The sequence below is a fragment of the Sarcophilus harrisii genome, chromosome 2 (genome assembly GCF_902635505.1).
Source record: "Sarcophilus harrisii chromosome 2, mSarHar1.11, whole genome shotgun sequence".
In the NCBI taxonomy this organism is placed as follows: domain Eukaryota; kingdom Metazoa; phylum Chordata; class Mammalia; order Dasyuromorphia; family Dasyuridae; genus Sarcophilus; species Sarcophilus harrisii.
The window spans coordinates 657,704,492-657,731,030 of NC_045427.1; the positions used below are offsets into that span (position 1 = coordinate 657,704,492).

General features: G+C 49.1%; 1 protein-coding gene across 3 annotated transcripts; it reads right to left on the reverse strand.

The window, feature by feature from the left end:
* Positions 1-39: 39 nt before the first annotated feature.
* C2H10orf143 (chromosome 2 C10orf143 homolog) lies at positions 40-22,408 on the reverse strand. 3 transcript variants are annotated; one of them, XR_001121416.3, is made up of 4 exons: positions 20,752-21,168; positions 8,125-8,292; positions 7,966-8,028; positions 40-612 (listed from the first exon to the last, which is right to left on the reverse strand). XR_001121416.3 is itself a non-coding variant. In XM_031957039.1 (4 exons), exons 1-4 carry the CDS (start codon positions 22,352-22,354, stop codon positions 583-585), a joined length of 336 nt encoding a protein of 111 aa, XP_031812899.1. In that variant the 5' UTR covers positions 22,355-22,408; the 3' UTR covers positions 40-582. The 3 variants fall into 3 exon arrangements, 2 of the variants coding, with proteins under 2 accessions (XP_031812899.1, XP_031812900.1); XM_031957039.1 differs by lacking the exon at positions 20,752-21,168 and adding an exon at positions 22,280-22,408; XM_031957040.1 differs by lacking the exons at positions 7,966-8,028; positions 20,752-21,168 and adding an exon at positions 22,280-22,408.
* Positions 22,409-26,539: the final 4,131 nt, after the last annotated feature.

Genomic DNA, 26,539 nt, shown 5'->3' on the forward strand with positions numbered 1-26,539 from the left:
CAGCCAAATAAAGAATCACAAGCTAGGGGGATTTCTCCATTTGATAAAATTCAGTTTTATGTCGCAGAATAGAATTTCATGTTTATATGAAAATAACATTGTCTCCTCTTAAAAATGGACACGAGCGATCTCGAACATACACAATTCAGTGCTCTTGACAAAATAATCTAACAGGAGCCAAGCGGGCTAACTCAGGGACGTAGGCTGGAAGCCGCCATATTTCTAAGAAATTCCTTCTCGTGGAGGAACTGTCCCCCCGACAACTTTTTCTTTTTTTTTTTTACAAAAGTAAGAAATTGATCATGATTTAATGAATCTGCACTCTTCTGTAAAAAGACATATTTTAAGAGTGTGGAGTGACAATGTGGAGGCTATTGTGAAGTGGCGCTGCTCTTCTGGGCCCAGAACAGAGAACTGTGGGATTATCCGAACGAGAGAGCAAACAGTTTCCCAGGAAATAACATCGAGCTGTTCTTTGAACAGGTGGGTCTTAAATCCACCCGTAAGATATTTACATTCATCATCATGTGGAGGATTCAAGCCCGAGATTGGGATCCGGCCGTCTCTGCCAACTCGCGGCTTCTAACAGTTCACGGTGTGGTTAAAATGCCCCTGCAACGATGAAAGAAAAGAAAGAAGCACGCGTCACTAAAACAGATTTCACGTGGAGAATAATTCAATGATGGCTACGGCCAAGCTCGCATGGAAAAATGGACGATTGGGCCTTCGTGGGGATCTCTCGCCCAAACCTCCATTTGTCATCATTTAATCTGAAAGGTCACATCATTATTCATCAGGACAAAGAGTGAAGGTGTCAATTACCCCTAATACAGAGCAGCCATAAAAGCGACGTTCTCCACAGAACAAATCCAGAATTTACAGGGATATACAGTAGAACCCACCGCAGTATAACCTGAAGAACAGAAAACCTGGTGGACTGGGGCCAGCCCCTGTTCATTGCTTCAGGCTGACAGCTCCAGAGGCACCAGTGCCCGAGACCATATGACACTTTCTCCCTACAGTCCTGGGAAGAGGAGGATTAGGCCCATTTTACAGATGGGAAAATTCAGGCTCTGAGCAGTGACTTGCACAGGGTCACACATCCAGCATGACTGCAGCAGCAAAGCAGGACCAGGGTCTTACTGCCAGGCCCTCCTGCTCCTCACAGCATGGAACATATCCGTAACTGATGTGTCCACGAGACAACAAGTGAGAATAGCACCAGCACAAAGCTCCTAAGCACCCAAGAAATGGAGGAGTTCAAAATCAGCATCTGGGGATTCCTCCTTCCCCTGCACGAGCCGTGATTCGGTCAGGAGGCCCGACTTCCAAGCACTGCTGGAGGGGTCAGATCCCGTGGCCTGCTGAGGCTCGGGCTCCTCCTCTGGGGAATGGGCAGGAGGACCTTTGCTTTGCCAATCTCCCCCGTGAGGAGCAAATGACAGTGGCTAGAAAAGCCATTCGCATACAAGTGGGAGCCACCGCTCTGCTTTTTCTGGAGGCTCAATTCCTAGAAAAAGATGGCTAAAAACCACAGGCCCCAAAAGCACCCTGCCCTGAACTCCTTCCTCATCCTCTGCCACGGGGAAGAACTATGCCTTGGGAAAGGCTTTGCCTCTAGCAGCCAAGTCCTGGGAACCGGGTGGGCCCGAAGAATGAGGGGGCAGGGCCAGCCCAGGATCTTATCCATCCGTGATAAAGAAATGTGAGAGAGAAGGGCAGCCTAGAAAGCGCGGCCCCCCAGGGCAGTCCCAGCCTGACTTCACAATTAAAACTAGCAATAGCAACCCTGTGAGATTTGCTTGTCTTTTTTTTTTTTTTTTAATTTTTATATGGTGAGGCCATTGGGGTTACGTGACTTGCCCAGGGTCACACACTGAGTAAGTGCTAAGCATCTGAGGCCAAATGTGAATTCAGGGCCTCCTGACTTGAGGGCTGATGCTCTGCCCACTGGGCCACCTGCAGTCTCTCTTACCATTTTTAAAAGTGTGACTTCAGGAATGATCCACAAACTTGCCAAATCTCCAAGAAGGAAGGACTGGGTAAGAAGTCACCTTGTGCACCTATTAAATCATCCCCACACCCACCATCCTTTGAAATGTGGGCGTTGCTCTCTCTCAACTCCCCAATCGTTAGCTTTCAAGTCAGCTGAGTACAGACCTCCATGATCGTTCCCCTGCTCCAGATGGACTTGCTTCCCACCACCCATCCCCCCTGAACTCCTCCAGGGCAGGGACCATGGGCTTGCCTTTCTTTGTATGCCCAGAGGCTAGCACACAGTAGGTTGACATGACTACTTGCCATGCCCGACACATTTCAGTTCATCTCTAAGAAAGCTCAGACGAGGGGCCATGGAAGGCCATGTTTTGCCGGCACCTCATTAACCTGCCATTTTTTTTTTTTTAGCTCCAAGACTATTGGTGCATCTGGATGTCTTTGCAGAGCTCCCGAGCAGGGATAACTGCCCCCCACCAGGCCCCCTCGCCCTCTTGGCCATTGCTCTCTCTCCCTGGAACTCCTGGGAGCAGGGGCTCATTTCCTTTTTCTGAGTGCCCCACACCTAGAACCATGCCTGGCACAGAGGTAGCGTTTCATAAAGGTTGGTTGATTTTTTTTTTAATTGAGAGAGAAAACAATTCCTCAGTGTGATCCTTTCTGAGTTTAAAGAGAAGTCAGGCCTCCAGTGGTCCCCCAAACCCAGCTCCCACTTAAAGCAGAGGCAGGCTGCCACGGTGGGGAGACTCCGGCTTCAAAGCCAGAAAGAGATGGGTTCAAGTCCAACCTATGGCATTCCAACAAGCCCAGGGAAGTCAGTCAGTTCCTGAACCACAAGTGTCCAGCAGGCAGCTCGCCCCCGCTCCGGGACGACTCTCCAAAGCTCTTTATGTTATGGAGAAGATGGCTACAGGCGCTGGTGGAGAGTCCCCTCGTGCAGGATCTCTGCAGATCAGTGAATTCCCAGGTCCGCCTCAGGTCTCTCTCAGAGCCCTCAGCGCCATGCTCCGCTCCTTGGACTTCCTCAGTCCCTCCAGCCAATCAATTTTCAAGGCCTGCTCACTCTCCTTCCATAAAATCTCCCGTCCATCTTGGTTCCCCATCCGTGACCTATTGATCTTCCATCTTGGTACAGTCTGTCCCCCAAGCCCGGAACACACCCGCTCTCCCTTGCCACCCCCCCCCCCCAGTCAGACTGGATTTCCTTAACCACATATGTGTCATTTCTCCCGAGAAAATCCTTGCAGAGAGACAATCATTTCCTTTGTTTTGAGAAAAAAATATAAGAGATGACAAAAGCACCTCAGACACAGGAGGTGATTATGCTCACTCTGGCTCCGGCCCCCTCAATGATCTTGAGCTTCCGAAAAGAGCCTGTCTCTGTTGCCCAATGGTCACACCCGATCAATGCCCGTCTCCTGGCATGACCGTCCCCAGAGGACGTGCTCTTTGAGGGCATCCCCAGAATGGTTCCAGCCGTCCTTCCTGAGTCCGGGAAGCCAGGTGGCTGCTGCTTTGCCAAAAAGCTCCCATACCAATACCCAGAACTACCCTCTGCCTGGCTCTGCCCTCTGCCCTAGGTCTTCGCCTTCCATGGGGCTGATGATTCTTTGCACCGACAGACCTTCGCCAACCTGCGCCTACCCCCCCCCATCCCATTACAACTGGTGCACCCTAGCACAGGCTCCCACAGCCACAAAGCAAAAGTGCCTTTCTCTGCGGAGACCCCCAGCAGAAGCTGTGGCACTGGGCCTCCATTACCCTGCCCCTCTTTGGAGAGAGCAGATGAGAGGGAGCTAGAGGAAACCTTGGAAGCAAATTCACCCAGACCCCATCTTACAGAGGGGGAAACTGAGGCTGGGCGAAGGGCCGAGAGCTGCCCGCATCCCAGAGCCGGCCTGCACCTGGTGTAGGGTGAATGGGGAGGGGCTGGGGTTCTCTGCTTCCAGTCTGAACACTTTTGATTGCATTCTAACTTTTTTGTCTCCCCAAACGCCCTAAGTTTTCATTTGAACTCCATTATTCCTTTTCCTCAGAACATTTAATTTTCTGTCCCTCGTGATTTCTCTGGAAGTACAGGTTGGGCTTTCTGATTTGAGTCTCCTGCAGGCCCCCAGTCTCCCAGACTTTCCCCCTCTGGCTGTGAATTAAGTGCTTTTAAACTTCAAAAGATTTCGAGCTCAGGTACAACCTCGGTCTCCACTGGGGAGCCTCAATCCACCACCATCTTCCCCACCCCTCCCCCATTACTCTGTGCTAGATTTCAGAAAATGGCACCTGGTAACGAATCAAATCCAGGACTTAACAAACACTTGTAGCCTGTGACCCTGAGATTCATCACCTGGTGGGCAACCACTGGGAGGTCAGACTTGGTCACTGAGTTGGACGGGACATGTGGGGAGATGCCCCCTACGATGATCCAGTGGTGGGAGGATTCATCTCTGCCCTGCCCCCGGCTCCTTCATCAGCATGGCTTCCATGGGACACGGACAAACAGCCATGGTCGGCAATCCTGTTTCTTGTGAGGCGACGGCCCCTTACTGTCCATGCTGTTGCTGAGGCCCAGGGACTTCCGGACATTACTGAGGCAAGGCCTCTGTGCCCGCCCGTCTGTCCTGCCGACCCTAAGGAGTCCCGGGCTCCCGTACAGCATCTGTGGCTGAGCTTTCTCCCATGAATCACCTCCCCGATGAGGCCGGGAGCTCTGGGTGCAGCCCGAGCAGCTTCTCCACACTCTCCCCGTGGCTTGGCGGGGGGCCGCCCTATCCCAAGAGCCGACAAAGGCTCCTCCGGTTTCCTCCTTCTTGCCTCTCCTCCCTTTCTCTCTCGCAGGAAGGTGGGGCCGTGCAGAGAGCCCTGGGTCAGGGGTCTGAAGGACACTGGCTGCGATCCCGCTCCTGATCCCGGGCAAGCTCACTCTTCTTACATGGAAGTTAGGGCTATCCCGGCACCGGCCTTTCAAGGTGGCTGTGAGGATGAGCCGTGACGGCCCAGGGCGAGCGCTTTATGAAATGCCACGGCGGCTGCTTTCCTCCATCAGCCTCCCGGGCACTCTCTGCCCCACACCCTTGCCCAAGACCCCAAAGCGAGCCCACGTCCACAGAGGGCCTCGCTCCAAGCCTGCCATTCACTCCCCTGGGCCTCCAAGCTGCCTCTCACAGAGCCCGCAATGGAAAGCGGCCATGGTCTGAGCAGAAGATATACTCCCTTGGGCCTCCAAGCTCCCTCTCACGGAGCCCGCCATGGAAAGCGGCCATGCTCCAAACAGAAGAAGATATAAGGCGATCTCTTCTGCTTTCCAAATTTAAACTTCCAGCTTTATTTACATAAGATTTAGAACAAGTGGATGCAAACACTGAGATATTCCTGCCTGGGTCAAATTGTGCTGAAAATAGCTACAGCCATAAAAAATTCATGCAAGGCTCCCAGCGCCCTCATGTACCTCAAGCATCGATTTTGGAAATGGAAACAGGAAAGCAAATGGGAAGTTAACCACAAAGACTGCCCCTTCCTAACCTGACGTAACTCTGAATAAGGGAGATCTGAGAACAGGTGGAAAGGGGGATCCTCGACCACCCCATCCCCCCATCAGCAGTGGAGGACACGTACCCAGGGGCCCGCGGTCTCTGTCCTCAGAACAGCTCTTGCCATCATGAGGGGAGTGGGCTGCACAAAATATGTCTCTTATGTTTAAGAGAAACTGTTCAAAAGCCAGTCCAAGGGTGGAGGGAGAGATGGGAAGGGGAGCTGTCCCTTCCTCCTTTGCAGCTTCTGCACTTGGCACCCAGCAGCTGCTTAAGTATTTACTGGATTGGGCAGAATGTTACTCGGTCACAGACCACATGAGGAGGTTCTCCGGGGTCTCCCCTTCCCTTCTCAGCATGGAGCACAGCGAGACTAGCCAAGCCCACCCCAGGGGCCTCGGCCTGGCCCTGGCCTCCTCTCCAGCTTCCCCAGCTGGACAAGCCTTCAGAATTGGCCTCCAGGAAGGAGGAAGCCTGGCTTTGGCCAGAGGGAGTTCAGCCTGAGCTCATTTCTTCTTGCAAAGGGGCAAAAAGCCCTTTCTCCGCCCCAGGGGAATGGAATTATGGCTGGGTAACAGCTGTCAGGCAGCTCTCCTGGGTCTCTTTCCTCGGGCCATTCCTAGAACTGGCCTGTCTTTCTGAGGAAGCCAGAGGACGCAGAACCTGGTAAGGGAGAGCATCCAGAACCTGGTGACTCGCCACTCTGCCGAACCAAACACAAAACCGCCTCTTTTCTGCGGATGGGGATTGTTAGGGGAAATCTTTCAAAGAAAATCCCAAACCTTGTCTTCTGGGGAAAAGAGCATCTGAATCAGAGGCCTAGAGTATCTAGGATTGTGGTGGGCAGATAACTTCCTTGGGCCTCAGTTTTCTCATATTTAGAATGGAGCAGCTGGACCTGAGGCCTCTGAAGTCCATTTCAGCACTAGATCCCTCAATGCCCTTTGACCTTTGGCAGGTTAAGACTCAATCACCTAATATTGAGGCATCTGACCTAAAAATTGAGGGGAAAGGGTCAAAACCTCTTGAGGGCAGAGATACTTGTGATTTCTCATTGCAGCCCCAGGACTAGGCCCAGCATTAATGAAGGGCTGCAGAATGCATCATTCTAGCCTACTGCAGAAACATGGACCAGCGGAGGCAGGGAGCCCCTGAAGGGAAAGCACTGCTCTTACAAGAAGTAAGTCCTGGTTTCAAATCCTGCCCTGTCCCTGAGCAAGTCATGGAGTCTCTGAGCAGCCCAGGGAATTCCCCACAGCTCTCAGTTGTACATAAGGGCAAAGATCTGTTGAGTAGGAAGGTTCCTCACAGGGAGTTCCCATTAATAATAAAATCATGGGCCAGGTATCAAAGACACTGCCATAATGTGTATACAAACAGGAACATGTAATGTGCACATCATGTATGTTTTATACGTGTATGTAAACATGAACGCACAGCGTACATATACCTGTATATTTTCATGGACACACACATTAATTTGCTCTTTGGGCCATTTTAATGGTAACAATATGATACACGGCAGCGCCGTAGCCTCCCGTCCTTGGTTTGAGGCATAGGGGCAAGATGGGAAGAATCCAGAGCCCCGGTATAAGACACAAAGAACCAGCAGAGGGGACAAACACAAGCCCCTCCATCTCCCTCAGTTCCTTCTTCAGTCCAAGGGCGATAAAATAGCTTGTGGTCCCCTCCAAGTTCCTGACAGAGGCTACCCTGGCTCCTCAGAGTGCTCGAGAGATGGGAACTGTTCTTCTGGGCCCTTTATCATACAGTGTGCAAAACGGGGGGGGGGGGGGCTGAGATCTCACACTGGGGGGCCTGGAATGAGCAAAAGGCTCAGTGTCTTCTTCCTTGCCCAACCTGGGGTTTATCTGCCTTCTTTTGGGGGGGGGAGGCGTTTGGAGAAGCTCCTCTGAACAAAATGTCTCGGTGTGCAGACACACATACGTGTATCTGAACATACGTGTCTGTGTATGCAGACCTACATGTGTGGATCCGAACCTACCCATACGTAGATGTAAAAAGGTATGTTTTGATATGTACATGTATGTCATAAACAGTTCTAGATTTTGCTAATATAACCTTAGGGAAACAGCTTAGGTCCTTTCCTCTGGGACACTCTTCCAAGCCACCTGCTTTTAGCCAGTTCTCGGGGCAGTTGGGCCAGGGCTCCTGGGTCTCCAAAGCCAGCTGCCTACTTTCCCAACTACACTTTTTAGGAAGCCTGCAAGAGGCTTCTGGGACTTCTTTTTTTTTTCCCAAGCCGTAGCCAGACACCCAGTGTAGGCTCCCGGCTCCAGAAAGGCTCTATCAATTCTCCTCCTTTTATTGATGTTCCTCATTCCTGGGAAACATAATTGTGGTTTTTATTAACTTTGCTTTATGGATCTAATATTTAGCAACGAGCCCATCTTTGATGTCACAGTACGGAGGTGAAGGCACTTACAGACTCGCCGGCGAGACAGCGTGAGCAAGGCTGGGTGGGCCCCCTTCCATTGTTGGCAGAAATCTATTTAACAAATCACACGGGGATGAATCAGAACCATGATTATTGATGCTTTTTGCTAACATAGTTAAAATCACGTTGGGGAGAATGGGTACCTACCAGCAAGCTCTGTCTGCCTTGCACATTTCCAGGCAGGACTTCCTGGGCGAAGATGCCCTTTGATTCGGAGAGCCCGTTTAAGTTAGTCCAGCCCGCCCGGGGCAGTCCATTTGGTCCCTGGTCAGTGTCCTCCCCAGCACCAGCTTCGATGTTCCTGCGTGCCCGTTTCTGAAACAAACAAGCAAACCGGCTCATAAACCGTGAGCCTTTCTAACTCAATTTGCTTCCCGAAAACTCCAACAATAACCCCAGACCCCTGTGGAGCCCGAAAACTTGGCGATGCATGGGAGGAGCTCGCTTTAAACTTTATCTTTTTCAGAAACAACAACTATCAATTATACATAATGTTATTATTTCCAGCACTGCCGGGATATCTGGTTTTATAGGACCGAAGAAGGCGCTTCCAAGTACCTTCTCTGCAGCTCCGACAACAAACCACTGTCATTAGATTATTGATATTGAAAATGGGCCAGAGCCATTCGTTTTGTTCAAGACGTCCCGTGAGCAGCTCTCACCATTTTACTTAAATGTCAGTTCAGAAAGGATTGGACAGAGAGCAAACAGGAAGAAGCCCCCTCCTTTGCTTCCTGCAAGTCAAGGAACAAGTGAATTACTAGCGGGGTATGCTCAGTTAATCTTTGGGAAAGCCAGCATTCCAGTTTTCTTTTCAGAAATCAATTTTAAAAGATAAATGGGAGGAATTCTCTAATGTTATGGGAGGGAGGGGGAACCATTTAACCACAAAATATCCTGTTAGCATTGGCTGCGGGTCCTCACAGTTAATGCCAGCCACGATTATAATATATAATAACAACAAGAGTTGATACGTAGTGCTGTATGGGTTGCAAAGTGTGTAACAGGCAGCATCTCATAGGTAGAGGACCAGAGAATTTTAGATGGGCAAGAGACAGAGCATGAAGACTAAGGGGGGGGGCAGGGAAGGGAAGAGGGAGAGTAGGGCAGTAAGAGAGGAGGAGTGGAGAAGAGACAAGCTCAAAAATGCCCCCAGGGCAAAATCGAGGATAAAGCTGGATCTGTCTCCAGCCTTCAATCTTTTTTCCAGAAGTGATGGGGATAAGGGCCTATGGATATGGAATAGTGCCCACACTGCCAGGAATAGTTGGTGTGTTAGCTTCTCTGAGCCTTTCTCCGCTCTTTAAATCTTTGTTATGAAAGGTCTTGCTAGATAGGGAAGGGAAATTGGAAGGGGAGATAGATGAATAGATATAAAACTTGGAAATGAAACTACTGCAAAAAATATATCAACAAAGATAAGATGCTAAAAAAAGATTTCACCTGGAAGGGGCTTGTGTGACACTATGACAAGCACACAGCTCTCAAGGTAGGCCTCAGTTTCCATCTTTGCCAACTGAAGGCTGAGTGAATGATGTGCTCTCCTGCTTCATCTTATTTCTCCAGATTAAATATTCTATTTCAATTCAAATGACATTTTTAAAAGCATGTGATCTTTCAATGGATGGGCTGTGCCAGGCAGCAAAGATCAAAGATGAAACGAGGCCCAAGTCCCAGACTCCAAGGAGCTTCCAATCCCCAATCCAGAAAGCAGAGGCTGGGAAGGGGGTTGAACAGGCCCAATCATAATGAGGCCCCGTGACCAGCAGATATATCTGTACATGGGCATGAATATATGGGAAGGTATAGAATATAGATATACCCAGAAGGACAGGCCCAAAGAAGGAAGCTTGAAAGACTCAAGAAGGAAGAAAGATGTTTCCCATAGCAGAGAGTAGAAGAAATAAGGAAAAGTGTTTATGTAGGATCTCGCAGCAGCTGAACCAGGCTCTGAAGATTTCATTCCAAGAGGTGTGTGTGTGTGTGTGTGTGTGTGTGTGTGTGTGTGTGTTCCAGACATAGAAGACAACCAGGCCAACCGTGTTGAAAGAACAGGGCAAAATCTGGAAAGGATGAACAGCAGCCAGGTATAGCTTGATGGCTCCAAGAATATCAATTAAGCCTCAAAATCCCAAAGTCACGGCTCTAAGGGACCTCAGGGGGGCATCTAGCCCATCCACTTATTTTTGGAGGTGAAAGCCGAGGCTCAGTGACATTAAGTGCTTTCCTCCAAGTCGGATCCAATCAGGAGCAGCAGATTTGGGGTTGGAGTCCAGCTCCCAACTCAAGTCAGTGCTTGTTCCCATACGTGACGCTTGTATTTGATTAGGATGAGGCAATCTCAAGCAGTCTATTCTCAGTCAGAAGAAAAGCCAGGAAAGAGTCGGCCCTATTGCTCGGCATACAAGACAAAATGGTAATGGAATAAAAAAAAAATAGGCACAAAATCAGAGGGTTGAGTTATAATTGTTTTCAAGAACGAACTTCAGAGAGGAAAGGGCACTCCAATTTGGCTATGAGGGAACGAAAGCCATGTCGGATGGGGACTTGTCGATGCGTTACCTACTGTAGGTGTCTAAGTCTCCCAGTCCAGAGCATTATATTACCGGGTTCTGATAGAGCTTGCAAACATACTTGTTGCATTGTTATTGGTAATCTGTGAGGGATGCTGGGAAATGAAATGTCAAAGCCTGAAGCCTGATTAGCTAATATAATAGTTTCTGAGGGGAAGAAATTGTAGATCATGAAAACTATAGGATGGAGAGCAAAACTGCACGGAGATGGACAGAGTGTGCACTCAGGTGAGTCCAAGGAGCCAGCAAGGGCTCATCACTAATTACCAGTGTCAAGCTAGCTTCCTTTTATTTCAGTTCAGATAGTCACTAGCCTGAGTCTATTAAGACACAATGTGCCTTGATTTCTCCAGAAATGAGAGAATCATGAGACAAGGAAGTTGTGTTTGGAATCGGCTCTGTGATTGTACTCCACATATGCTAATTAATGAATCAACATCAATGTCCCTGAGGGAGGCTTCTAGTGGCACATGGGAGGATGCTGTCCTTGGTCCTGATATACTCAACATTTGAATTAGTAACTCAGATGAAGACCCAAAAGGCAAGTTTATCAAATTGGTCAATGATAGGAAGCAAAGAGGGGGAGCTAATATGGTGGATAACAGAATCAGGACCCAAAAGGACCCTGACAGGCTGGGATGATGGAGCAAACTGAACAGGCTTAAACAGAGAATTCTATGTTTAGATTTCAAAAACAGACATCATTTCGCATGAAAAGACTTAGGGGTTTCCACCGACTGTAAGCTCACTATGAACCAGCAGTGTGTTAGCTACTGAAAATCCAAAGCAATCTAAGCCTGCAGTAAAAGTATAGGGTGAAGAATAAGAATGCAGAAAAAAAAAGACAAGGGCTGTACAAGCTCAGTCACTCCTGAGACCTTCTGCTCGGCTGTCACGGCCGTGATTTCTGTGGCTATAGCTGCGAACTGGACTGTGCCCAGAGAAGAGCTCCCAAGTCGAGCAGAGAAATAAAAAGGCACCAGGAAGAGCTGAAGGGCCTGGGAAGGCAAAGAAAGCTGTATGATTCATGTCTTCTGATGATCTGATAGGAGAAAGAGAGCTGAGTGGGGTACAGGGAGATAAAGAAGAATTTTCTAGCAACAAGGGGTCCTCCAAAAAGCAGAATGACCAGCCCAGTGAGTCATCTAAACTCCTCATAGTGGGAAGAGGTCATCCTGGTAAGAATCAGATGACAACATTTCAGGAGACTCGAGAGGAAACATGGCCAGATTTCCAGCGTCACTAGCCTGGGCTGTTCCATGGAATCACTATCTTTGCAGGGAGCAGGATTTTGTCAGAGCCTCTGAATGGCTCTTCCAACCTTTAACTTCGTTCTAACTCCACAATATTCAATGATTTTTAGGGACAAAATCCCACTGCCTCAGGATTCCTTGGCCAAACATCCGGAGCCCTCGCCGAGCCAGCTCTAGCTCCTCTCCCAGCCCAGGCTGGCCTTAGTTCCCTTCATACACTCAATAGTCTAGCCCAGAAATGTCAAATACCCACCACAAGACTCCCCAGGGTGGCCAGAACCAAACAAAATCCAAGAAATGAAAACACAATCCAACGTAGATGTTAATGTTAATATGGTTTAATAGCCTCTGTTTCTATTTGTGTGTGACACCAGTGCTCGATTCCAATGGCACATTTTCTCCACCCCACCTCCTGCTTCTGCACAGCCCCGCAAGTGCTCTGTACCCTAAATGCTGCCCACACCTGGGACCTATGCCCTCCTCAGCTCCATCCCCATCTTCCACAAACCTCCACTTGGCTGCCACTTTTGTAGTTGTTACCTTGTATGTCTCTGAGGCGATGTATGAACCTATTCTGGACACACACACACACACACACACACACACACACACACACATCTGGGTATATATAAGCACACATATTTACCCACCCCAGTTGACAGGGTCTCTTCTGTTTCAAATAGCCTGGGACAATTTTGCCTGTTTTCCCTTTGGTCTTCATTATGCTTTATATCCTACCTGTCTACGCAAATCTCCTCTTCCCCACTCTCCCAGCAGAACTTAAGCTTCCAGCAGGCAGGGATTGTTGCACATTTTATTTTGGTAGCTCAGGTCCTTTGCATGTAGTGTGCATGTGGATTTGCTGAATGAATTTAACATCAACAACTAATATTTAGATGGTGTTTATATAGGGTCTTTCCATATCTCCTCTTTGAGATCATGTCCTTTGTAATTATGCATGCTCCTTTCTCCTCTTTCCCCCTCGTTTGCTTGTTCATTTGTTCCTTTCTTTTTTCTTTCTGTCTTCCTTCCTTCCTTCCTTTCTTTATTATTATCTCATTTAATCCTCACAATAACTTATCTCAATAGGTGCTATTTTTATCCCCACTTTTATGGATGAGGAAACTCAGACACTCAGAGTTCAAGTGACTTGCCCAGGATCACACCGTAGTAAGTTACCTGAGGTCACGTTTGAACTCGTCTTCTCGACTCCACGCCCTGTGTCCCTTAGCTGCCCCATGTGTGGCTTGCTGGGGTCGAATTCTCAAATTCTACGCTTGGAGCAGCAGAAGCCATGACCCGGCCTGGCTTAACGTTAATGGATCCTGCATAAACATTTAACTCGGGGACTGTGGGTGGTAAATAGATTATTGAGTCCCAATCACTTCTACTGGAGATCTGCCAGACTTCATAACGGCAGATGAAGATTTAGCACCAACCTGAGGAGACACTTGCAGTCTATAAAGCAAATGAAAATCCTGCATCTACACAAAGATCCCATTACTTCAAAATAATTGAAGGAGATCAATAGAACAGCGACCTTACTGACCAACAGTGGGTGGGAGCCAAGGAACAGAAGAAATCTGATAAGATGCCGACACTAACATGTAAAATTTGTATCATGGCCCCCGAGGGATGGGACCAAAAAGAAAATAAAGAAGCCTGGAGAAGGTCCCGGCAAGGCGAGTCACCGTCCAGTGGGGAAAATGCCACTGGCCTTTTGTTAGGTGACATCCTGTTACTGAAAGTGATACTACATGAATGAACTTAATGAGTGAAATAGTCAAGAGAAGGAAAAGTTTACAAGTGGCTTAAGACTATATTGGAAGTTCAATTCAAAGGCCTGCCTTACATTTTTACGAGAGCATCAACACTAAAATTCAGATAGGGAGAGCCCAAAGCACGTGAGCAAATCCCAGTGAGACATGAGAGAGATTGTGGGCTCCGGCGGCGGGCTCAGAGCACTAAGGTCTAATGAGGGCCCCTCCACTGGCGGGGAGCCCCTGAGAAGCCAAACTCCTTTTCTGTATCTGGGTGCCTGTCTCTCTAGCAGCACATAAGTTACAGAGGGGCTACAAAATGGGTAAGGCTTTGAACTTGCCACAAGCAGGCATGGTAGAAATCCTCAGTTTTCCAACAGTACAGAAATGCTCAATTAAGCAGGCCAGAAAATAGAGGGTTAATTTTTACCAACTGAACCTGCAGTTCTCTTAAGATCTAAACTCACAAAGACAGGGAATTTAAAGACGCCTCAGGATTTCTCAGGGTCCCAGGCTTCTACCAAACACAGTTTTTCGCAGTTGTCATAGGGAATCCTCTTCTACTGCCTTACTGGCAATAGTCTGAAGAGGTCAGAGGTTCGTAAAGGTGATGGCAGCTGCTCCTCAGTTCCAATGGGTCCTACCAAACCGAGGAGGCTCCAGGTACGGCATAGAGATTCAACTGAGGCTTGCTAAGTTCCAAGAACTCCCCACCTCCACAAAAAAGAGCTGTTCCCCAGCGGATAAATGGCTAAAGAACATCGAGAGGCAGTTTTCAAAGGAAGAAATCTAAGCTATCAACATACATGTAAAAGAAAGCTGTGAATCACTAATAGAGAAGTGCACATTAAAGCAACACTGATATTCTTCCTTTCACCCGTAACATTGACAAAGATGACAAAATAGAAAGTGGAAGTTGTTTGTTAGAGAGACTGGGAAAAAGCATGTATGGCTGCAGTGTTGGAGGAACTGGGGACATGGTCCTCATGCTCTGGAAAATAACTAGAATGAGGCCCCCGGATTTGCCAAACTGTGCATGTCCTTCAATCCAGATGTACAATTCCTGGACCTTCATCCCAAAATGATCAGTAGGAGGAAAAGGCTCTTTATGGGCAGACACACTTAGGGTAGTTCTCTGTGGGAAAGCAAAGAATTCAGAACTAGGAGAAGGCTGTCCTCCTATTGCAGAATGGCTCGACAAACTGCAATGAATGACAGAGAATTTCTAAGAAATCGGAGCAGACTTACATGAACTGATGAAGAGACTCAAAATGCAGAAGAAAACACATATTTTCAGGAACAGTGAGGGGGTTGCATCTCTGTCTCAGAGATCAAAAAAAGGGAAAGGAAGGTTGTTGAAAGCCTTTTTTTTTTTTTTTTTTTTTTTTTAGAAATTCAGGGATGAGAACTGAAGGAGGACCCCAAAGAATGCAGCCAGGAAGGAAGGAGTGAATAGAGCAGTTACCAATACTCACTGGCTAAAAAGCATGTGCCAAAGCCTGGGGATACGCTCGCAAAATCAGACCCGGCTGCTCTCAAGAGTTCCCATTCTACTGGGGGAGAAAGGGGAATGAGGGAGCACACAGGGAAAATTTCAGTTGCAAGTCCAATGGAGGGGTCTCCTGGTCCTCAGGGGCAACAGCAAGGCAGGTGATAATGTTTCTACCTTCTTGAATCTCCATGAAAAATAGACACCCAGGACCGTCACACGGCATCCCGTGGAGGTCAGCAAGGGCGTTAGCGCTGCGTCCAGCTTAGCCACTTGCTACAGATACAAAGTACTCACCAGACCAGACAGGCGGCTGCTAAAATGACCAGACAGCTGCAGGGGCCCCTCAAAATCTTATCAACCAGAACTGGCTTTTAGAACGCTCTATGGCAATTTTGAACCGAATTCAAAAATTTGGATCTCGCTCTCCTGTTCCACAGAAAGAAATTACTGGAAACTGGCCAGAGGGATGTCTCTCGGTGGCCAACCCCTAGGATCCGTAACCTCCTTCGCCCTCCAGGGAGAGGGACTGGCCGTCAGAGCGGGCCAAAGGCTATCTCGGTGGGACCTCCAAATGAAATAGCCCAGGCGACAAAATTCAGGACAGCCAAGGTATTAGTAATTTGAAAGGATTTATTGCCGGCCAGGAAGGAGCTCTCAGTAGAGTTCCACCCCAAACAGAAGTAGAGACGGCCTTCTAAGCATTCTCGTTCAGCCTTGGGGTTACATTTGACGGTAAACATTGACTCGATTTCCCGTTTACAAAGGGGAAATAGGGGGAGCTTAAAGGATGTAAGGAGAATGCACAATGGCAGATGTTGACATGGATTAATGAAACAGGTCAGGGTTAACTGACATTGCATTGACAACTGACAATAGCAAGCATTCCATAGAACAAACACTTCTCTGAACATGGTTGAGCAAGCACTTCATAGAGCAATTTGGTTGAGGGGGCCAATCTTTTGTCCATTTCAGCCACCACCTGAGGGCAGGCTCTTAGCCCGTCTCAACTAGATCATCTGCCCAAATGGCTTCCTGCCCTCCCTACCCCACTTTCCTGCCTTCTTACAAATTATTCCATCTAGGAACTCAAAGCTCCTAACCCTGCTGTGCTGGCCTGCTTCCTGTGCTTTAACTTGAAATCCCTTCTCCACACTTTTGCACTGATAGCGCCTCACACTAGAATGCCCTCCCTCCTCGCAACTGCCTCTTTGAATCTCTGGCACCCTCCAAGATTCGGCTGAAGTACATAGCTTCTACAGGAAATCTTCCCTGGCCCCGTAAGCTGCCAGTGTTTCCTCTTCTCAGGTCTGAACTAGGTCCTGTTTAGGCTGAGGGATCAACCCCCTAAAGTGGTATTCAAATTTGGGCTATTCCAATTTAGAGATGTACAAAATATGATCCTTGGTTCCAGCTCCATGGCACCATGCAGTGCACATTCAAATGGACCCACTTCAGAGATCTCATTCTTTGGACAAACCAAGATCTAGTTTATCCTCCAGCTACTCTGTATGTGTCTTGTTTGTTGACTCTCTCTTTTAGAAAATTAGGCCATCTTAGGATTTTGTTTTTAAGACCAGAATGGGGAAGCTAGGTGATGCAGTAGATAGGGCACTGGCTCTGAAGTCATGAGGACCTGAATTCAAATCCTGCCTCAGACATTTGACAATTATTAGGTGTGTGACCCTAGTTAAGTCACTTAACCCTGCTATAAAGTCCGGGTTAACTCTCTGGAGGGCCTCAGGATCAGTCAGAGTCTGGATCAATCAAAGTCCTTGGTCTTTAGGGGGAGAAGTGAAGGAGGTAGGTAAGCTGTTACTTGGCTTGCAAAGATGAATCCTGGACTCTGGAGTTCGGAGTCTCAAGCCTCTCTCCTCCTCGTCCTGCAGGTGAGTGATCCTGACCTCTCTCCCCTGGCCCTCCAATCCTTGCCTAACCTCACCACCACACATTCAGCCAGCACCACACATTCAGCTGTGAGGAGAGCCATTACATCACCATCTCATCTAAGTATATGTATATAGAACCCTCACATGAATGGGTAATTAGCCTTAAGTGCTCAGTGTCTCGGATTCAAGTACACCTGTTCAGAATTTCATCCCCCCACATCTGGCTGCCTCAAAAAAAGAACAGAATAATTAGAATAGAAGCTCGAGTACAGGAACTGGTCCTACTTTTTCTCAGTCCCCATCTCTCCCATCCACCTTGCACTTAATTCAGTGCCTGGCACATACTCTGATTGATCCTACAAGTAACTCCAATGTAGAAATTCTGTCCAACAACTTCTCCTTGCATTGGATCACAAGCACATGAGGGTTGGAACTATGGATTTTCTGCCCAATGTCTGGACTCAGCACACAGTCCTAGATGCAATTTTTGATACTTTCTTGCAATTGGACTCTAGACCTGGTTTAGAAAACTTATAACAAGAAAATAGATACTTTGTTCCTATTCCAGACCAATAAAGACCTGGAAACCGGAGGGCATTATCTAACCCTAACCCTAACCCCTCAATTCTAGGAGGACTTGTAGTTGGTCAAAGGAAGCCAGTGGGGATAGCCCAGCCTCGCTGTCTTGGAAGACATCACCCAAGTTTCACCTTTAAAAAAATTTTGGCTCTCAACTGTGGGAATTGAATGTGGTTCACAACTCAACATTCTCACTCTATTTGATTTTGTTCGCTTCATTTCGTTTTCTTACTCATTTTCTTTTCTTTTTGAGCTGATTTTTCTTGTGCAGCAAGACAACTGTTTAAATATGTTTACACATATTGGATTCAATATATATTTTAACATGTGTAACATATATTAGATTTCTTGCCATCGAGGAGAGGGGATGGGGGGAAGAATGGGAAAATCTGAAACACAAGAAGGCTATGCAAGGGTCAATGTTGAAAAATTATCCGTGCACAGGTTTTAAACATAAAAAGCTTTACATTTTTGTTTCTCTTAGTGATACTGTTATTTTGATTGTTTTAGACATACAGGTAAAAATTGGGGACATTCAAATATTATAATTCACAAGATTCTATCATTAATTGGACAATATAGACTCCAATCACCTTTATTATAGATTATAATTACATCTAAATTATATATATTTCACATCTGATGCATGCACATTTCTGAATATCATCTTGCAAACTGGTACCATGAACTGAGTTTTTCCAACTCCATACCTGTCTGATTGTATGCAGCTGTATTTTCTCAACAATGATTGCTTTCAAAATGCAGTTTTTATTAATCAAGTTGCAATTTGGTGTTTTGGGATATAATTTTGTTATGATAAATACTATATCTTAAAATTCCTGTCTTTTTTAATTACAAAAGGGTAAATGCCTTAACACAAAAAAATCCCCCAATATAATTTATTTTAAAAATATTTGTAAATTGTATTTTCATTTTCAAATAAACAAGATCTCATGTCAAAGTTAAAAGAATTTAGAATTTGAACATTCTAGAAAAAAAAATTTAGTTATATTTTGTGGCTAATTAAGTTTACCTTTGTAGCATGATAAAAATGTTGTCATTTGGGAAAAGTGAAAATTTGCCAGTATTTACTGCAATATGGAATTATCAGGTGATTTTTTGGGGGATGTTCTTTAAGAATAAATGGTTCCCTGGGGCAGCGAGGTGGCGCAGTGGAGAGAGCACCAGCCCTGAAGTCTGGAGGACCTGAGTTCAATCTGGTCTCAGAGCAGACTTCCTAACTTTGTGACCCTGGGCAAGTCACTGAACCCCAATTGCCTCAGCAAAAAGTAAATAAATGAAATGGCTCCCTTTCCTATTGCAGGTTTCATGTTCATTCCAGGAAGGGCATATTTATGAAGGATTTTATGCCTCAAATCAGACTCCCTAGTGAGGTGTTTTAGCTGGTCTGGATCTCTACTTTGCTCCCCTCAGCACTCCTTCTGGTCACTTGGGTCCACAATGTGGTGTCATCCTTGATATCCCTCACTCCATAGAACCAAGAAGCTGCTGCCAATCTTATCTTTTTTCTCTCCACCATCACTGTCACAAACATCTCCTTCCTTCCACTCATACACCCACTGATCTAGTTCAGGATCTCACAGTTTCTTGTCTAGACCATTGGGATGGTCCCGCCTCAAGCCTCTCACCATTCCAATCTATCCTTCCCACAGTTATTTTCCTAAGCTATAGGTCATCCCCATTTCCGATGCATCAATTCCATCGCTCTCTATTATCACCTCCAGGTTTAAACATAAGTCCCCATTGGCATTCAAAGCCCTTCTCAACTTGGTTCTTCCTACCTTTCCAGCCTTACAGGACAATTCCCCTTTCAACCCCCTTATAGTCCCAACTCCTACCCTTATCACCCCCTACACTCCCCTCTCTCCCATGTCCTACCAAACATCTGCTTGGGCTTCTCACTTTCCCAAGAAGACATAATTAGGATAATGAAACACGAACTGATTTGCACGGAAAACTTTCTGCCAAGTTAAAACCAGACACAATATCATTTTTTCTTGTTTTTGCCTTGGATCTAACCACAAAGCTATCCTGTTCAAGGACTGCTGCAGTCTCTTATTAGTACTATTGTGTATCTTTCAATAAAACAGCACCTAAAAAGAGAGAAAGAAAATAATATATCTGCTTGGTTTGCTACATTGATTAAATTAATTGAATAAAAAATTATTAACAAACAATTTTTGCTTACAAACTCTTCCCTATCCCTCAGAACAAACCCTGGCTTTTTCTTTTTTTAATTACGAAGTGTATTTGATCAAATTGTTCTAAGGAATACAATTGTCAATTCTATTTTACTGAAAACATTTGAAACGAAAAGTTTACTGAACATTTTTAAATACTGTTAATTACAACTTTATGCCAGCTTTTTAAATGGCCAGTTTTGCATTTTTATAATGTAGATAATACATTAATACACCAGTACATTATTCATTCTATCAATATACATTGATTGGGACTGCGCAGGAATTCATTAGCTGCTTATTTTCAAATAAATAAGATCTCATGTCCACGTTAAAAGAATTTAGACTTTGAACATTCTAGAAAAAACAAAAGTTAGTTGTATCTTATATAATCCCCTTCTGAGGAAGATATCCCCATTTTACAGAAGAGCAAAGTGAGGCTCAGAGAGGTACCTCTGCATCACACAGCTAGCAATCAGTGTCAGAGGCAGGTAACTCCAAGCCTCTATCCACAGCAAGTCAAGGCAACAGGTGAAGCAATATTTAAAAGTTTGTCTGGGCCGAGGGCTGTCCAGCTCACTAGCAGCCTCCCTTTGCCTTTCTGGGGGCCTGTCGAATGTGGGCAAAACGACTTTCTGTTCTCTCCCGCAGCCTGTCCTGCCGCTAAGGCATGGAGAAGTTGGCTGGCACCCAGAAGCAGACAAGCACTGGGGGGTAGGGGTGGGGACGGTCAATGGCTAGGTGCTGAATCCAGCCCAGGGCAACGGCTGAGGCCCGCTCGCTTCCTCTCCTTGTTCTCCAGCGCTCACCAACAAATTCAAAGCCTCTCACTCCAACCCGGCTAGCAGAGTTCGACCTCGAAGGGAGGCCCTTCACCTTTTCCAGCTGACTTGCACCCGTCAGACCCAGCCCCGCTTCTCGAGTCCTGCCATTCCCTGGAGTTGACAAGTATTTCGGACCCCTCGTTAACTCCCCCGCCGGGACAAGGCTCAGTCCGCACTCCACCGGACACACAACAAACAGAACTCACTCTCCAGGGTGCGGAAGGCACCGCTCCCCAACTTTCGCTCAGTCCCAGAGGGCTTCCCGGCGGAGAGAACGGAACCGAAGCTCCGTGTTCCAGGCAGAGGCAGAGGCAGGCTTGGCCTTGAACGCCAGACAAAGAAGTCAGACCTTGGCTCTGCCGCCAGAAGGGAACCGGGGGATGGGGAGGGGGCTGAGGGGCAGGAGCATCTTAAAAGGGCCGTTTCCTCCCGGGCAGGCTAGAAGGCCCTGCCCTGCTGCCAAGGGGTTGTGCTGAAGCCCAGTCCATCGGGGGTTTTGGCCTTTGGCCGTTCCCTGGGTCTGCCAGGCCTGGCACCTTAGTCAGGTGCCCACCTGTGTCTTTCCCCTTTGATTCCCCTTTGAAGGGCAGGCCCTCCCTGAATTTGTGAAGGTGGGGGGAGGACTGCGGGGCTTGAAGGGAGGACTGCGGGGCTGGGGGGAGGACAGCGGGGCTGGGGGAGGACTGTGGGGCTGGGGAGGATTAGGGGCTGGGGAGGTGGGGGCTGGAAGGAAGGGACTGCGGGCTCGGGAGGAGGATGCAGGGCTCAGGGGAGGACGCGGGGCTGTGGGGAGGACTGCGGGGGCTAGGGGGAAGGACAGCGGGGCTGGGAGGAGGACTGTGGGGCTGGAAGGAAGACTGCGGGGCTCGGGAGGGGAGGATGCAGGGCTCAGGCGGAGGACTGCGGGGCTGGGGGGAGGACAGCAGGGCTGGGAGGAGGACTGTGGGGCTGGGGGAGGACTGTGGGGCTGGGGGGAGGACTGTGGGGCTGGGGGGGGGGGAGGACAGCGGGGCTGGGAGGAGGACTGTGGGGCTGGGGGGGGACTGCGGGGCTGGGGGGAGGACTGCGGGGCTGGGAGGAGGACTGTGGGGCTGGGGGGAGGACTGTGGGGCTGGGGGGAGGACTATGGGACTGGAAGGGAGGACTGTGGGGCTGGAAGGAGGACTGTGGGGCTCAGGGGGAGGACTTCAGGGCTCAGGGGGAGGACTGCGGGGCTTGGGGGCAGGGGTCCTTCCAAACGTTCCCTTCCCTCCCTCCCCCATCCCCCGAAGCAGCCTCCTCGGTTCCGGGGGCACGACCCCCCACCACGGGCGCCCGCACCGCTCACGGGCTTTCCTCAGCGGGGGCACAGGCTCCGCAAGCTTGGGCTGGCACAGCCCCAAGTGGGGGGTGAGGGTCACCGGCGGCTTCCCGAATGGCAGGAAATACGGGAAGCTCCCCTGACCGGGGCCCCCAGCCAGAGGCCGGCCAAGCTGCGGGACGGCCCCTCCCCGGTCTGGGGAAAGGAGCAAGAGCCCGGCCCCCTCCCCCCCTCCCCCGCCCCGGGCGCTCAGAGCGTGCTGCGGGAGGCGGGCGAAGGAGGAGGAGGAGGAGGAAGAGGAGGAGGAGGAGGAGGGGGAGGAGGGGGAGGGGGAGGAGCACGGGGGGAGGGGGAGGAGGAGAGAGAGGGAGCAGAGGGGCGCCCCCGCAGCCGCAGGCCCCCCGCCTCCACCCCGAGGCCCCGCCGCGCCTCACCGCGTCCCCGGGGCCGCCCCGCTCCTCCTCTCCCGCAGGCCGCCGCCTCAGCCCGGCCAGCGCGCCCGCCTCCATGCGCTCCGAGCCGGAGCCCGCCGAGCCTGGGCTCCGCCCTCCCGGGCGCGCCCCGCCTGGGCCCGGCCCCGCCCCAGGGCCCCGCCCCCAAGGGCCCCCCCTTGGGCCCCGCCCCTTCCCCCCCCTTAGGGCCCCCGCCCCGCGGCCCCCGCCCCTGGGCCCCCCCAGGGCCCCCCCCGGGGCCCCCCTGGGCCCCCCCAGGCGCCTCCTCCATCTCGCGACTCCCGCCAGTCCCCCTTCTCGTGCTGGAGCGGGCTGGCGCCCCCAGGGCCCATACAGAAGGACCAAGCCGCCCCCGCCCCCGTCCCTCCCGCCCCTTCCTGGCACGGGCATCCTCGGGGGCTGAGTGGAAGCGGGCGGGGGCTTTGGGTCTGGCCCTGGCAGCCTGGCACGGGCGGCGCGGGGCAGCGGGGGCATCCCTCCCCTCCCGGCCCTGCCAGGCAGCCCCAGGGACACCCTCCCTGAGCAGGGAAGCCCGCTTTCTGCCGGCGGGGCCCCCTGGGGAAGGCCCTTCCTCCCCTTGAAAAAGCGGGAGTGGGGGCAGATGACCTTGAGGAGCCCCCCCCCCACCCGCGCACCCTCCCCACCGCGCCGCCCCCTCCCCTCACACACAATCACACCTCCCCTACCACAACACACACATTCACCTCCCACACTCCCCTTCCCACAACACTCCACACCCACATTCACCTCCAACCTCACTCTACCTCCCACAACACCTCATACTCCACATCCACCCACACTCCCACCTCCACAACACCTCCTCACACACACCACACACACCTCACATTCCACACTCCACCCTCCTCCCAACACATTTCCACACAACCATTCCATCACACACCCACTCCACACACACATCTCCACCACCCCCACACACCACACACTTCCCACACCACACACCCCACATCCACACCAACTCTTCCCTCACACAACACTCACCCAACTACCCACACACACCTTCCTCCTCCCACCCCCCTCTCACTCCCCTCCCCTCCCCACATCTTTCCAATTTTTTTCCTCAACCCCCCGCTCCAAAAAACCTTTTCCCAATTTCCTGCGAACTCCAATGGAAAACCCCAAGCCCACCCTTCCGCATCCAAATTTACATAAACAAACTCCAACTCTCTTTCCCCAATCTTTTCCCTCAACCTCCTCCACCACTTCCACCAAACTCTCCAAGTCCAAACCCCCACAACTCCGGAACCGCTCCCATGCAAATCCCAGAAAGGAAAAACTTCCGTCACACATCTGGCCACAAAAGCTAAAACCAAAACCCTACTAATCCGCCCCCTTTCTCCGCTCCCCTAATCAAATTTCCCCCTCACCTCTGACATTTTAAATGCAACTGGAAACTTGCTCACTTTTAAACTCAACTCAGGCATCTCCCCAACGACCACTCCCTTTATTCCCAAGAAAATCCAAAACTGAAATTTAAACTCCCCCACTCCGCCCTCTCCATAAACCCCATACATAAAACAAACACGCCACCGCTGGTCCCACCGAAAACTCCATCAGAAAAACCCCGTAATAGAAAAACTCATAAAAACAACCTCTCCCCAACCAAACCGCAAAATGGAACCGCCAAATCTAACTTTCCATCATTCCATTCAAGTCCCTCAACCCGTCCCATCACCCAAGTATTTACCTTTCTCATTTTATCCACTCAATTTCCCTATCCCACCTAATCCCCCAATTTCTCCAATTCTCCCAATTTATATTCACCTCCCCTCCCTCTTTATGAAATTTGGCAAAAGTCTTATATTTATACCCAAAATACTTCTCCCCATCCAAGCCAAAAATCAAATACGGTCTTATCAAATACCCCTGCCCAGCCCGTCCTCCCCAACCGCCGCCCCCTCTCCAAAACTCCACCCCACCTTCCGTCCCTCCCCCTCGCACCCGACTCTGCCCCTCCTCAATCCTACCCCTGACCCAGCCACAGCTATATGCATGAGAACTCACATTGTTGGCTGGATTCTTGGAGACCACAGTCTCATTCAGCCCTGGGACCAAACCATGGATCCATTTGGTCCCAGTATATCTCTCCCTTTTAAATAAATTATTAAATACTCTCTACTCTCTATCTTGCCTCAGTTTCTCTGGCATGACAAGAAATATCTTACCCCCTGAAGAAATTAACTTGTGGCAACCATCCCTATCTAGAAGACCAAGTTTATTCCAAAATTAGGACATTTCCTCTGCCCCCCATTCCCAATCACCTGTCATCCTGTCCCTATTACAGTTCTCTCTATGCACATTTCACTTTATGTTAAAAAAAATTCAGAAAGAAATCTTCACATCCCTCAAAAAAGTCCCAACAAACTTATGTTGATTTTACTGTATAGCGAGTGCTCTTTTTCTCTCAGCCCCACTTGTTGCCTGGTTCTTGTCAGTTTGTGACAGGGTGTGGTCCCCACGTGGCTGCCCTTCCCCCCTCTCTCAATCCCCACCCTTTTCCTCTCTGTTCTCCCCAGTCCCCATGTGGCTGATCCGAACTTTGGATTTCTTCCAACTCTGGGATCTCTCTCCAAACCAAATGGGTCCTTGAACCCAGTATGGGCCTTCTCCCTCCATTGTGCCTGGTCATCTTCCTGCCTCCCTTCCTCCCTTCCTCCCGAGTCTGAGGGCAAACTAGTAAAAACTGCTTTACCTAAATAAAGCAAGAATTGTTTGTACCATTCAGCCTCCCAAATAAGGAAAGTGGCTCGTCTTCATGGCTACCCTGAGACCCTTTGGTGGAGTTGTTAGCTTTGGGGCCATTGCCCCTACAACTAATGTTAATTAATTTTTAATTTAGTCCCGCTTCCTCATTTGTTGATCTCAAGTCAATTGGGCCTAGGTGGGGGGAATTACTCTCCTGGAGGGTCTTAGGATCTTTGGACTGAGAAATTCTCCCAACATTTTATTCTTTAATAAGATGCTGCTGCTGCAAGTAAAGGTAGCTGTGTCCAGGTAGGCACACAATCCAGTCTTTCACTGATTCCCCTGCCAACGGTCTCTGCCCAGAGACCTCCCGCTCCTAGGGTTACATGCAGGTTACATGAAGGCCCATCAGGCTTGTGTCTTCCTGTCACTTCCCTCCCCTACGGGAGCTGCCTTTCCCCTTCTCCTCCAAAGCAATCATTTACTGATTCTTGACCAAGCAGCTATCTCAGGTTCTGAAATTCTCCTCGGTTCCTGGACTTTTTTCCTGAAAGCTTTTTGTTGCTTTTTGGAGACTTTCCAGGTACCATGTCTGGAACTCATCATTATTTTTTCATTTCTTCTGGCCTGTCCCCAAATCTGGCATACAAAAGGATGGAGGCAGAGCCCTGGAGCTGTAATCTGCATTTGTCTCTCTGGATCCTGGTCCCTGCCTCCTTTTGAGGTCAGACCTGGAGCCATCTTCCAGAAAGCCTCTCTTGACTTCCTCCTTGTCATCCTCAGGTTACCTTCTCTTTACTAATCTGTGTAAATACCGAATCTCCCTGTCTTTTGCCTCTTTTTGTATCCCCAGCACTTAGCACGGTCCCTGACACACAGTTGTAGTTGTTATAGAATCATGTCCAGCCCTTCATGACCTCAAAGATACTGGGTTGGCTTACTATTTCCTTCTCCAGGCCATTTTATGGATGAGGAAACTGAGGCAAATAGAATTAAATGACTTGCCCATGATCCCACGACTAGTCTAGACACTTAATAACTAGTGATTGATTAGCAGTAGAAGGTAAGCTTTTTGAGAGTTTTATTTCATTTTTGTTTTTAATATTAATATTTGGTATTAATTACCAGGACTTTTTAAATTTGATTCAATTGCTATTTCTGTGCCTCATTTTAGAATGAGGAAAAACCAGGGCAACGTGACAGAACTCAGGAGAAAGGGCCCAGAAGGGTTTGATTAGCTTTGGTCAAACAAGTAGGCCACCTCTAATCCACCGGAGGTAGACAGTGCTCAGACACTCTTCCTGAGGTGCTTTGAGATAACTTGGTTTCTGGAGTCCTGGGTGGTTTCTTCCTCAGTGCTGTACTTTCAAAATGACTTTGTGACTACTTTGCTGGGTCACCAGTTTGAATCTGGACTCAATGTGGTCCAGTGGAAAGAGCCTGAGTTCAAATCCCACCCAATCCCTTTACCTTGGCACCAAATGAGATGTTTTCCAGTATTCCCTTCACCTCCAGAGAACTCGTACTTAAAATTGCTGG

What these genes read in the sequence shown, in the direction of transcription:
- C2H10orf143 (XM_031957039.1), bottom strand. Translation starts at nt 22,354, where the DNA reads ATGGAGGCGGGCGCGCTGGCCGGGCTGAGGCGGCGGCCTGCGGGAGAG. An exon ending in GGGGCGGCCCCGGGGACGCG is followed by an intron (nt 8,293 to 22,279) that starts GTGAGGCGCGGC and finishes TGTTTGTTTCAG; the next exon opens with AAACGGGCACGCAGGAACAT. An exon ending in AAGGCAGACAGAGCTTGCTG is followed by an intron (nt 8,029 to 8,124) that starts GTAGGTACCCAT and finishes TTTGTTAAATAG; the next exon opens with ATTTCTGCCAACAATGGAAG.